Genomic DNA, 13,926 nt, shown 5'->3' with positions numbered 1-13,926 from the left:
ACCCAACGGGTGTGGAGCAGACCAAACCACACTGAGATCTAAGGCCCACAGTGGAAAGGAGACGTCTGGCCCTTGAAGGCCACGAGCCACCCCATGAGCCAGCAGGTGGTCCTTTTTCAGCCTAGCTGGGTCTGTCATCCTGAAGGTGTGCGATCTGGGAGCCCAAGACTTTGAGTTGGTGGAGGTTTGCGGTGTTTGCTTGTTTGTTTATCCCAAATGGGATTTCTTTCTCTTCCCTAGGTGACAAACTGGAGTATTCAGAGCCTGGGCCTGTCTCTCTACGCAGACCGCCTGGCCGGCACCTACAGTGCAGGCAATAAACGGAAACTCTCCACAGCCATTGCACTGATAGGCTGCCCACTGCTGGTGCTACTGGTGAGCACCACTGGGACCACCAAAGGGCTTGCAAGAGCCGAGTGCTGCATCTCTGTTGTTGGGTCAGCAGATTTAGAAAACGCAGCGGGCTGTTTTTGTCTGGGCTGTTGCCTATTCTGCTCGTTTTGAGCATATCAGCCTAGTGTTTGGTTCACAGCTCTTGGGGGGAGATAGAGTCGCAACACATTCTCACTTTGGGTTCCTGGGAAGCCTCTTGGGGGCTGCAGGCTCTAGCAGGGAAGTTCAGCCCCTCTGCAGAATGTCAGGGACTGGTCAAAAATTTTTACTGCCTGACGAGGCCTGTTTGGGGTCCTAACTGGACAGGCGCACTGGGCTGGAGCAACGGCTCATGTGGTTCTCACCAAAGCTGGACCAGGCCTGAGGCCCCCATACCCCTGTAGTCTGGGGTTTATGAGGGCATGGATCACAGGCCTTGGAGGGACCCTGAGAATCACCTGAGTTATCTTCCTGCCTCCTTGCAAACATATATAGAGAATTTTTTCCTTTTTTTAAGATAACTCTATCATTGCCTTTTAATCAACCTTAACCCATTCACGGGCTGAAATGGGTCTAGAGGTGTGCATGATGTTTCTTCACGGTGCTGATTCACCTCCCGCCTTCCATGCCCTGTGCTGGCTTCCCCGGGTCTTGCCCCACGGGGGAGTGAATTTGTGCTTTGTCCGCCAGAGAGCAGAGCTGCTCAGAGGGAGTCAGCCAAGGAGGGTGCCGGAAGCAGCCCCCTGTCCTCTCTGCCTCCCCACAGGACGAGCCCACCACAGGCATGGACCCCCAGGCACGCCGCCTGCTGTGGAACACCATCATGAGCATCATCAGAGAAGGGAGAGCCGTGGTCCTCACTTCCCACAGGCAAGAGATTCCCAGGGACTGGGGTGGAGCAGGCGGGCAATGGAGTCCAGTCCTCCCAGCCCTCACCTGCTCTCCCCCGCCCCCAGCATGGAAGAGTGCGAGGCCCTGTGCACCCGGCTTGCCATCATGGCGAAGGGCACCTTTCAGTGTCTGGGCACCATTCAGCACCTCAAGTACAAGTAAGGATATGGTGGGGATTGCCTTTATTACCTTCTGGGGAGGAAGGGGCAGTCAGCCAGGGCCTGTGCTCTCTACTGACATGTGGGGGGGTCCTGCTGCCCCCTCATCCCACGGGCAGAGGTGTCTGGGCCTCATTCTGCAGCAGTAGATGGAGAAAGCTGTTGTGCTGAATGTAACTCCTTTCTATTGGGCTAACTGCCTATGGCTGAAGGCTCCCCGAGCCTCCAGATGGGGATTCTGATCGGGGCAAATGCAGAGCCCACTTGGGATAAGGGAGGGTCACTACCACTGCCTAATTATCCCACCACTTAGCCCAACAGATCCAGGACCCATGACCCATTTAATAAGAGTCCACAACCACGGTAGGAATGATTCAGAGACCAAATGGCCTGAGCAATCAGTGTTCCTTTCTGCCATGTCATATGCTTTTGAATTTGAGAAATGACCATGTATTATATGACAAACCAGCAATGCCAGTAATCTTCAGCAGGATTATCCCGTCCCTGTAAATTGTAGACAGCTGTAAATAATGTGTTATTAATAACAGTTTGTGCGTCAAAGCCGACCATCACTTAAAATAAGATTTTATTAAGAACGTCATGCTCCTTTGCCTTCTGATATGCTTTATAAACTAGGAAGGGTGGACTTACAGCTATCACTCATTTATCAGAGATAAATGAGAGCCCAGGACAGAAAAGTCACCATGCCCGTTGGTGAAAGGAAGAGAACCTAACTCACCTCATCTACACCGAGACGCTTCATCCCCATGTATCCAGGGGAGTGTCTTGCACGATACACATCATGCTTCGTACACATCATACAGATAAGTGGTTGAGAGGAAGGTCTAGTAGATTAGCTGCATTTGGGCACTTGACCCATGATATCTTGAGCAACTACAGCTTGCACACTACACAGATATCTAGGGGGACTTCAGCATGTGAGGTCACCAGACCCATGTCGGCAACTTAGAGTGGCCACCTGCTGGAGACCTGGTTGCTCCCTACTCCTTTCCCTCTCAGTCCTCAATATCCCCATGGGAGAGCAGGTGAGAGGGAATGTTCCCACGTGAGGATGGTCAATTTTCCGGGGCTGAAAGGTAAAGGCATTTCATTGTAAAGGGGAACAATCCTGGATCATGGAGGGAGCTCTGAAGTAAGTATACCCTGGTGTAAGTGTGAAGGGAAGCCAGCTAGCCATGCATTCACTCTGGTGGACCATTTTTGATCCACAGGTGGGTGACCTGGTGAGGGGAGGAGGGAAGCACTGATGGCCCTGGCCCTGGCAGCTCCATTTGTTCTGGAAGCTTCCCCAGGGAAGCACTGCCTTCCCAAACCTTTGCTCCCACCAGGCCAGTCTCTTAAAGGGCCGGGCAGTCTTTCCACCACCGAGTAAGCAATGGGCAGCCTGTGATCTCAGCACAGGGCTCAGACCACCCTTGACTTCAGCAAGTATGTTAAAGGGCAAGGAGCAGGGAACACCCCTGTCTCCAAGAGGTGGACACAGGAAGCTGTGACACAGGTCTGGAGACCCACTTCACCACACAAGGCACTTAGACCTCTAAAAACTAGTATCAAACCACTTCTCCAGGAACCATCATGGCCCGTTTAATCCTAGTTTTAAACATGTACACAAGGTCTATAGTACATGCCTTTAATCCCCAATATTTTTGATGAGTCTAGCCCTCATTTCAGGATTTCCTTAGACCCAACTGCTAACAGGCCTGCACCACACCACCACACGCTTCCCTCAGGTTTGGAGATGGCTACATTGTCACAATGAAAATCAAATCCCCGAAGGACGACTTGCTTCCCGACCTGGGTCCCGTGGAGCAGTTCTTCCAGGGGAACTTCCCAGGCAGCGTGCAGAGGGAGAGGCACTACAACATGCTGCAGTTCCAGGTCTCCTCCTCCTCCCTGGCCAGGATCTTCCGGCTGCTCGTCTCCCACAAGGACAGCCTGCTCATCGAGGAGTACTCGGTCACGCAGACCACGCTGGACCAGGCAAGGCCGAGAGGGCGCCACGTGCGGAGCGGGGCCGGGCAAAGGCTGGGCTGGAATCCACACGAGAGCGAGGCAGGACATGCCCAAGTGCCAACACTCTAGTCCCTCTGTCCATTAGGGCAAAACTTGGAATATCAGAAATTGTCTTCTAACAGTATTTCAGCCATCAGCAGACTTCATGGACTTTTTTACAGCATCCTTCCCCACAACTCTAGGACATTATTTCTCCTTCCTGGTTTGTGGTGGTGGCCATTTTTTTTCTTTTCAAATCAACTTTACTAATGCTTAATTTAAATACAATAGAAAGCACCCACTTAAAGTGTACAGTTCAGTGAGTTTTGATAAATGTGTGCCATGTGTCAGGTTTTTTAACGTGATCACTTTTTATTGTGGTAAAAAATACATATAAAAATATATATATATATCATAATTAACCATTTTTAAGTGGCATTACACTTCAGTGGCATTAAGTATTGATATATTCACATTGTTGTGCAACCATCACCACCATCCATCTCCAGAAATTTTTCATCTTCCCAGACTGAAACTCTGTATTCATCAAGCAATAACTCCCCAGTAACCACTCTCCCAGCCACTGGTAACCACCGTTCTACTTTCTGTTGACTACTCCACGTACCTCATATAAGTGGAATCATATGATATTTGTCCTTTTGTGCCTACCTTATTTTGGTGAACATAATGTCCTCAAGGTAAATCCACGTGGTAGCATGTGTTAGAATATCCTTTCTTTTTAAAGTTGAATACTATTCAGTTGCATGTAAATGCCATGTTTTGTTTATGCATTCATCCATATGGACATTTGTTTCTGGGTTTTATTGGGGGTTTTTTGTTTTTTACATAAACACCCTTAAAGACTATTCAATAAAGCAGTGGAAATAGGCAAGCCTCTGTTTACCCTTTGAGGAGCTTCTTATCAGCATAAGCAGGTGGCGGCAAGGACAGGCACACTGAAGAGAGAAGAGAAAAGTGGGGAGATCAGCTCCTGTTCTCCTGGCTTGGGATATTTTAGTTATTCCTTTAGAGTTTCAGGAGGACACCAGTAGCTGAGAATCTGCCTTGCCTTGTTGACCTTTTAATCCTCCTGTGGGCACTCCTTTGGCTTAGCTCACAATTCCAAGAAAAAGCCCTGTGCCCTGGGCAGGGCACAAGCTGCTCCAGCAGGGCTGTACTTAACTGGGGAAAACAGAAAGCAAAGTGGGTGGGTGGGTGGAGCGTGCCGTTTTCTGGAAATACCTACCTACTCTTGCTCTTCCCCTGCCTCCAGGTGTTTGTGAACTTTGCTAAGCAGCAGACTGAAACTCATGACCTCCCTTTGCACCCTCGAGCTGCTGGAGCCAGTCGACAGGCCAAGGTACCCCTGCTACCCCTCCCCCATCCCCTGCTTGAGGCAGATTCTTGGCTCAGGGACCCAACTGGTCCACTGGGCCTGCGGGGCCCCAAGGCCCAGATATGCCTCCTACAGAGAGCCCTGCCCATATCAGACCCCCACTGCCGCCCTGCCTCTCCTCACCTGTTCTGTGCTGCAGGACTTTTCTATCAGTAGTTGTGTAGGTTCCTTTTATAATCAGGAAACCTTTCAGTGGTATGGGAGAGCATTTTTGAAAAGAACTTTCCCGCATAGTTTTGCTTACAGCAAAAAAGCACTTGGATTTTGGAAATAAGCAGGGAAGATAGGAGAGAATATTAAAACATTTCAGTTGTTGGGATACTTGACATATATGTCTGATCATATGTTTGAGTTTCAAAGGAAGGAAATTAACTGGCACTCATTTCAGTGGTGGACTCGTTTGGTTAGAGCAAGACTTACTGTCTGTTTTATGAAGAGGGCTCTTTGTTCTTTATCAAAATATCAAGACAATGAAGGAAGAAACAACACAAGGTATGCCTCCTGGCCTGTGATAACTCTCGGGGTAGGTGCCTCCAGGTTCCTGCCCTGACACAGCGCCCCATGTAAGGAGCACGTTCATCCTAGTTCCCCAGAAAGAGAACAAGAGAGATCTGGAGAAAGTTCTGGAGGAGGTGCCAGGATCCAGGTGCCTTGGCCTAAGCCTGGGATGTTAAAGGGTCCAGCTAACTCAGCCATCCTCTCCTGACTTACCTGGACAGTAAATCAAATAAAAGCAAAGCATTTTTCCAATAAACAAAGAATGCAAAGCCTTATTTCCCATGAAGTTCTCATTCCTCCCACCAGTTTCTTGATTGCAAGAAAAACCAAGTACAGGTAATGACTGAAACACTCCTTTCCAAGGCACGGCTCAGGATGAATTTTTCCCCTTTCTCTTGACCCGTGGAGACCTAATGGCTACTTAGCAAAGCTGACTTTGCCCAGAAATGCCTAAGTAAAGGCACCTGTCCAGGGAAAGTTAGTTTTGCTGAGATTTTCCAGCCACTCTTTCTAATTTATAGATCTCGTAGTTGCTGTTTACACCAGTAGAAAATTATTCTTTGAAAACCACTTGCAGTTACAAATCCTTTTTATAACTCAGAATACATAATTAGGTAGCAAAAGCATTTCCTAGAGCTACAAATGGTCTCCGCACCCCAACCTGGCATATGCCCTCTTAAAGGGCTAATACTAGGTCACCTCTGGGCCCAACAAGGGGCACTCACAGGCTATGATCTGCAGCAGTTAATTCCAAACTTTCCCCCCTTATTGGATGTGACCATTTTTCTGTTTTGTCTGTCACATTTTAGCATACAAATATTAGAAGACCTACTGCAGCACATTTATTAAATTGGTATCTTTCTATAATAAATTTGTGATTCAAAACCTAACTCTGACTCTATGACATACCACCGTTATAAAGGTTTGCAGAAATCCTCCTGCATAGCATTGTACATAAATAAATGTCATGAAACAAATAGTAATAACGTTTTTGTTTACATTATCCCACTTTAAAACAATTTTCTTCCGTAGGAAGTGGACAAAGGGAATTCTGCACCTCAAGGATGACCTAAATGGTGACTTCTGGGCTTTTGAGACAGTAAGAACATGATAACTTTCTTGGGCTAAAAAACAAACCAAAAGGCACCATAGGAAATCGTACAGAGGGCGTAGCTGACGTGCATGTCAACATGTAGCGCGTGGGGCGGGGGTGGGGTAGGGGTGTGGGCATGAGTCTTTAAAACGTCTGGATTGTAGAATCAGAAGGACCTTCAGGATCATCGGCTCCAACCTTTACAGACAAGGAAACAAGCATAAACTGTAAGCTTGGGTGATCTGATAGACTTCAGTGCCCTCAGCTGAGCTTCCTTCAGAGATTGACTAACAGCTACTTGACTTAAAATCTAAAAGCCATCGCACCACCTCTCCAGAAAATTGAGATGAGAAGAGTCCATCTGATCTCCTTCTACACTGCTTGTGTTTCCTCTGCAGCTGGAAAGGAACTCTGGGCCGCTGGAAGTGCAGGAGCCTTTGCCATATGGTCGTTCAATCAGGCCAGCCAGCATAAGTAATCCCTTGGCAGCAGAAACAAACACATGTGAGGCACACAGCGAATTCCAAATGGGGCTCTTTTAGAAGGAAACCAGAACTGACTTGCTCACCTGGAACACCTGATGGTGAAACTGACCCAGCCAAACGAGTGCAAAACCCTTTTCATTGGAACCACAGAAGTGGAAAACTCGGTCCGTCTTCCTAGTGGCTGTGGCCTCCACACTGCTCTCATTTCAAGTGGATCTGCTTTTTTCTGTGTGTGTTTTATTTTTAAGGAGAAAATATAATGCAAACATACTTATCACAAACTATCCAAATTCACTGATCTCCCTGTGTGCACCATCTGGTATAGATTTAGACATTCTTTGTGCCTATATGGCTTCCCATCATTGCATGAGCTTCTGTGAGAATTATTACCACAGGAGTGCCAGTCACAGCAAGATTCTGCAATGCTGTGGTGGAAATGAATGGACTAGTCTTGATGTTCCATGTCAAGTCAGCTTCATATGGTTTGAAGACAACACCCAACTGGCAATGCATGTAAACATTATCCACTGTCAGCTGGGTATTATTTGCATCTAGGTTTTCCATCTGTTTGCCCAGCTTATTTGAATGCCTATCTCATAGGTATAATTAAGACAGGATACAGAGAGGCAAGAACAGGTGAGAGTGGCTCTTTGGTTGGCGATGAGATCCAACATGTCTTTGTTTGAAGATGCTGAGGCCATTTCCACAGTGCTGACGTGTGCATTTCTGCAATGATGTTAGGAGGCAGTGCTTTACAGGACATCTACTTGTTCACATAAAAACACACCAAGAATCAGAAAAAAAATACTTTCAAACCAAATTATTTCAAAAGACTTATGGACAAGAAGGGCAAATGGGCTTCCTTGCCAAGCAGCCTCCCCTCTGTGACCCACAGATGGGCTTCCTAGTTCACACAATTTCTAGAGCAGTGCAGCTCAGTGCACATTACACTGTGGGTATACTCCAGAGTCCGGGATAGAGGGAGGTGTCAATGAAAATAATCAATAAACAATCAATAATAAGAATAGGAAAGAGTTTTATTTGAGCCAAACTGAGGACTATAGCCTGGAAGCCAGCTTCCCAGATTACTCTGAGAAACGGCTCTGGAGAAGCAGTGTTTCTCAGCACAGTTTTATATCTTGTCAGAGCAAAGAACAGTAAACAAGTCAGGGATACATTTCTTCAAAAAAAAAAAGGACAGACCAGCACATACACTTACAGCATATGCAGTATGGCCTTGGAACCTGGGAAGAGATTCTTATCATCAAAAGAGTACCGACATTGGTGTCCCAGGAAGAGGGGCATTTCATTTTCGACATGGACATTCTTTACTTCTGGTCAGTGTGCCCTTTTCTTTAATAATTAAAGCAGATATACAATGTGTGTTTGATAGGCCACAAACAGGCTATTTCAGTTAGCATAAAATTTAAGTTAACTCATGTATAAGCCAGAATGACTTCCCCATACTTTGATATGTGAAAACTTCTTTCATCAGAGGTAAGAAAGGAGGGAGGGAAGAGGAAGAGAAAAATGCTGAGACCCAATAACTGTTATTGAGAAAGGGACATGGGAGAAATTGAACATGAAGTGGTGACATTTTCCCCGGGCGACGAGAGTCCTGTGCTTCTGCAGAGGTAGAGAGAGGGCAGAAGGCAACACAACTTTACATCCTGCACAGCTGCTGGCTTGCAGCTTTGCAAATAATAGATTCTTGGCAAATAACTGCTGATAGAGTTTACAAAACCACTTTGGTAGCCTCAGAGCTTAATCTGGTTTTGACTTTTTTTTTTTAATCTACCACTGACCAAAACCAAAAAAATCACTTAAGCTAGGGTTAGACTAGAGTTTGGGAGAGCCCAGGAGTGTACTCTTGATCACCCTGATCACCTAGGTGCTTACATCACCCTGTTGTGTCCAGCTGGTTCTGTAAATTTATATTAGCAACTACAATATCACAAGGAAGAAGACTAAGAAGGGAGGGGCATCAGCAGTCATTCGTGGTGGGTGGTAAGGGTTTGAGGCGAGCATCATGGGCTGGGAAGAGTCAGGGATAGGTAAAATCTTGCCCTGCCTTGGGGAGGAAAGCTCAGTTTAACTGTCTGTCTCTACTACACCCAAGCTCTCCAATGGCAAGGTCTGTCTTTTTTTATCATTTTCCCCAGCTCCTGACTCACAGAAAACACTCAAAAAATACTTGCTGAACTGAACACTTTAAAAACTCAGAAAAAAGGAAAAAAACAGAAAAGAAGTAGGTCCAAAAAATGATGTTTCCAGACAGCCGAAGACAGTAGCGAAGGGCAGGCAAAACAACAGGGATGCTATGCTTTAAAAAAAAATTTTAGGGGCTTCCCTGGTGGCGCAGTGGTTGAGAATCTGCCTGCCAATGCAGGGGACACGGGTTCGAGCCCTGGTCTGGGAAGATCCCACATGCCGCGGAGCAACGAGGCCCGTGAGCCACAATTACTGAGCCTGCGCGTCTGGAGCCTGTGCTCCGCAACAAGAGAGGCTGCGATAGTGAGAGGCCCGCGCACCGTGATGAAGAGTGGCCCCCACTTGCCACAACTAGAGAAAGCCCTCACACAGAAACGAAGACTCAACACAGCCATAAATAAATAAATAAAATAAAATGTGCAAGTCAACCTTTAAAAAAAAAAAAAAAAAAAAATTTTAGTCACGGGGAATTCCCTGGCGGTGCAGTGGTTAGGACTCCGTGCTTCCACTGCCGGGGGCCCAGTTCTGGGAACTAAGGTCCCATAAGCTGCAAGGCGTGGCCAAAAAAACCCCCACACATTTAAAAATAAAAATTAAAAATACTAGTCACGAAACATAAGCAGGGAAAACTCGAGAAGGAGGAGGTATGCACACACTTTGTTTGGGTTTGAGTAACATTCAAGTTGGAAACTTGGCCCAAATCTCCTGAGAACATGTTAATCTATTGAAAAATCTCCCAATCTCGTTTAATAAGAGAGATTTACAAAGAAGAGGAGGAGAAAATGGAGAGAGTCAGTTCAGAAAACAAGACCACTCAGCAGATATTTCAGGAATATGACTTGCTGCCAGATTATCTAAGCTTCCATACTTCCTTGTGGAACTCGAGATTTTAAAACAGCTGGGATCAAAAGAGAATCTCTTTTACTATGAGTGAACAGCTCATAGCTTCATTTGGTCCCACTACTATGGCTCTCCTAAAGAAAGAAGAAGAGGGAAGTGGGGCAGAAAACAGGTCAGCAAAGCTCTGGGCTTGGGAGAAAGGGTCTCTTGTGGCCGCCTAGGTATTTGCACGGGGACCAGCGAGGAGGAAGTTCTGCACCAGAGGCCTGTGGGGCTTATGGAGAATGGAAGGTTTTCCCCTAGAAAAAAATGGCAGCATTACCTTTCTGAAACAGGCAGAAGCAATCAGCCCCCTGGACCCAGGCTATTTGGGGCTTGGTTTCCTCAGTGTGGTAATTCAATGCCTCAGCAGGTCCTCTGGGATGAACGGTTCATGACTCCTGGTGTCCACAGGGCATAATTGCTGCCACATTTTGTCCAAGGTGTTTGTCAAGTTGAGGAAAGCACAGGCACTAGAAGTTTTCAGATTCATAGACCTACAGGCTTGCAGAGCTAGAAAATAGCTCCCTGTTCAAAAACTAAGCCCTTATGTAATTGTTCGGTTTATACTGTTTTAATGGGAAAGGAAACCAAGTCCCAGAAGGATTAAATTACATGGCTGGCCATCCAGCCTTCCCTTCAGGCCCCACTCTGGTCCACCTCCAGTTACTTCACTCCCGTCCTCCTCCAGTTACTTCACTCCCATGTCTGAGGAGATATGCCCACCAGACCCAGAAATCCCAGCCCAGCTGGTGTAAAGTCTGCTTCTAGGGCCTAGTGGGCCTCTTTCCTGGGTCACAGGTGGTCCTTGATCACACAGGTTCAAGTCTACACATGACACACGAGGCCCTTTGGGAAAGCAGGAAAGCAATGAAAAGAGGGGTGAGTCATGGGGCAGCTGGCTCTGCACCACCACTGTCCAATGTGGGACTCCAGAGTTGAGCCTAGGTCATCATGGAGGTCATTATTTAGCAGTTTCTTAGCTTAATTTATTACTTTAAGAATTGAGACATATATGGTATGAGAACTCCCAAAAGGTACTCTCCTCAGAGCCTTTCCCAAAGCTCACCATGACACACACTTGGCTTTCTGAGCAGCTGCCTGATATCAAGGCTCAGACATTTACATCTCGTGAGTCAAGCTTTGGCCAAACCAGTCATCCTCTTGGTTTCGTACATTAGTAACTTTCATAAGGGACCACAGCCTCTTGTAGCTGAATCCCATAGTCTTGGGTTTTGGTGAGTTTCAGGGGGCACATGTTATCTACAAAGCAGTGCACACATAGCACCTGGTCAACAGCATCCCAGGCACACAGCTTTGCTGTGGTGCTATTCTCATTTTCTACCAGAGCTTGGCAATCTCTTTGCTCTTGAATGATACTGACTGCTGAGTCCATCCTCTTATGCCTACTAGGGAAGCAAAGGTGTAAGAGAGAAGGGGAGAGGACACTGAGGTCAGGGGAGGGGCGGAAAACATCCAATTCTCCACATTCTGGAACTAAAGCAGTGAACAAGACACAGCCAATGTCTCTATGGTGTTAACATTCTCATGCGGGGGTCATCAAACTTTCTGAAGGGGCCAGATAGTACATATTTTTAACTTTGCAGGTCATACAGTCTCTGGTAGTAACTACTCAGCTTGGCTCTTTTTAGCAGGGAAGAAGCTGTAGGCAATATCTAATGGAAGGGGCGAGGCTAGATTTGGTCCACAGACCATACTGTGCCCACCCCTGTTCTAGTGAGAAAGCAGAGGTTAGAAGACCAGCAAAAGCAGCTCCAGGTGCCTTTTAGGGACCCTGATACCACTTGTTTCCTTTCCTCTGTTTTATAATAGGGACTTCAAGTAACTCCAGTTTAGATGGGACAGCAGATGTTCAAAGATAAGTCCAAGGACAGAGAATGGAGATAATTTTCAAGCTCAGAAACTATCATTTCAGATCTCCAATCTTGACTGATGCCCCAGCGTACAAGATAATCCTTAGTGATAACAACTGACAGCAGCCCAGTTTACAGGAAGCTATAACTGAGCCTGAGTTTTTACCTGCCTTGTATCTACCTCACTTCATGCAACAAGACGTCTTAAAGCACAACATCAGTTCCTACCTATAAACCAGTGGTGTTTGAGGGCCCAGCTCCAAACATCCATGTTAGTTTCCTCAGCTGACTCAGAAGCTCTTAGAAACATAATAGCATGGTCAATAGGGTTGATACATTTTTAAGTTTGGGTTTTTGGGCAAAGGTGTCATGGAAGAACCAGAAAGTCCCCATTTATTTTTAGTCCCCCCCTTTGGAGATGGGCTCCCTTTTTTGGAGTACCCAGTGGTATTTACCACTATAAAGACATGAGCTTTGAGAACTACAGAATTCTAAGCAATTATACAACTTTACACTTTTTGTTATTTTAATTGTTGTCACTCTCTGAAATTCTGAACTGATTAGTTTCCTACTTCTATTACTACGTATGTATTTACTTATTTGAACACTCCCCCTAGAAGTAACTAATTTCCATCTCTGCCACCACTCTCGCTCCCGTAAGGATCCCACCTCACAGTACTAGGGCTCTGATACCACACTTTCCTCTCCCTGCTCAGGCTCTGACTCTCCACACCAGTCCACCTTCCTGCATGGATGCCCTCCTCACCCCTTCTAGGCTCTTACACCCCACTCAGGGCCATCAAGGCTCCCCCTCAGCCCCACATGGCCATCTACCCTGCTCTACCCCAGCTAATGGCCTTACGAATGATTTGCTCAGGAAAGGAAGGAAACAGAAAAGGAAAAGGAAGAGTAACTAAAGACTTTTTGGAAGACTTTTGAAAAGCCAAACCTGAAAATTTTAGGAAGAAAACATTAGACACTGTCTTCATCACGTTGGGGTGAGAAGAGTTTTCTTCAATAATAATGTTTGTTGTTAACACTTAACTGAGCACCAGTGGTGTGCCAAGCACTGTTTGACACACTTGACATGTTTAATCATGTAATCCTTACAACTACCTAATAAGCAAGAACTGTGATTATCTCCATTTTACAGATGAACAAACAGAGGCCCAGAGAGGTTAACTTCACCTAAATTGAGCAGTAGTTGTGGGGCTGGGATTTAAACCCACAGAGTCCTGCTCCACTGCCCATATTTTTTTTAAATTTTTAATATATCATTATTGGAGTATAATTGCTTCATAATACTGTGTTAGTTTCTGTTGTACAACAAAGTGAATCAGGTATACATATACATATATCCCCATATCCCCTCCCTCTTGAGCCTCCCTCCCACCCTCCCTATCCCACCCCTCTAGGTCATCAAAAAGCACCGAGCGCCGAGCTGATCTCCCTGTGCTATGCTGCTGCTTCCCACTAGCTATTTTATATTCGGTAGTGTATATATGTCGATGCTACTCTCACTTTGCCCCAGCTTCCCCCCTACCCCCCCCACGTCCTCAAGTCTATTCTCTATGTCTATGTCCACTGCCCATATTCTTAATCACTACTCCATACAGCCTCTCAGAAGACACACAACAACTGAGGAACCAAGATGGCAGAGTAGAAGGACGTGCACTCACTCCCTCTTGTGAGAGCACCAGAATCACAACTAGCTGCTGGAGAGTCATCGACAGGAAGACACTGGAACTCACCAATAAAGATACCCCACATCCAAAGACAAAGGAGAAGCCACAATGACACGGTAGGAGGGGCGCAATCACAGTAAAATCAAATCCTATAACTGCTGGGTGTGTGACTCACAGACTGGAGAACACTTATACCACAGAAGTCCACCCACTGGAGTGAAGGTTCTGAGCCCCACGTCAGGCTTCCCAACCTGGGGGTGCGGCAACAGGAGGAGGAATTCCAAGAGAATCAGACTTTGAAGGCTAGTGGGATTTGACTGCAGGACTTCCACAGGACTGGGGGAAACAGAGACTCCACTCTTGGAGGGCAC

At 46.5% G+C, this 13,926-nt stretch overlaps 1 protein-coding gene across 3 annotated transcripts in view; it reads left to right on the top strand.

Annotated features, from left to right (window-relative positions):
- Window positions 1–6,998, top strand: part of ABCA4 (ATP binding cassette subfamily A member 4) — a 126,012-nt gene extending 119,014 nt beyond the window's left edge. Inside the window, exons 45-51 of one of the 3 annotated variants that reach the window (XM_036830196.1) lie at window positions 241–375; window positions 1,139–1,242; window positions 1,329–1,421; window positions 3,173–3,422; window positions 4,708–4,794; window positions 6,361–6,427; window positions 6,820–6,903. In XM_036830196.1, coding sequence (XP_036686091.1) covers window positions 241–375; window positions 1,139–1,242; window positions 1,329–1,421; window positions 3,173–3,422; window positions 4,708–4,794; window positions 6,361–6,396 — 705 coding nt within the window. In that variant the 3' untranslated portion in view covers window positions 6,397–6,427; window positions 6,820–6,903. Of the gene's footprint in view, window positions 1–240; window positions 376–1,138; window positions 1,243–1,328; window positions 1,422–3,172; window positions 3,423–4,707; window positions 5,150–6,360; window positions 6,428–6,819 lie in introns of those variants that run through there. The other 2 variants (XM_036830186.1, XM_036830204.1) reach the window with 2 other exon arrangements.
- The last annotated feature ends 6,928 nt before the right edge of the window (window positions 6,999–13,926 follow it).

This window comes from Balaenoptera musculus, chromosome 1 (genome assembly GCF_009873245.2).
Source record: "Balaenoptera musculus isolate JJ_BM4_2016_0621 chromosome 1, mBalMus1.pri.v3, whole genome shotgun sequence".
NCBI classification, from domain to species: domain Eukaryota; kingdom Metazoa; phylum Chordata; class Mammalia; order Artiodactyla; family Balaenopteridae; genus Balaenoptera; species Balaenoptera musculus.
The sequence above is the reverse complement of the archived record's forward strand: the minus strand, read 5'-3'. Positions and strand labels throughout refer to the sequence as shown.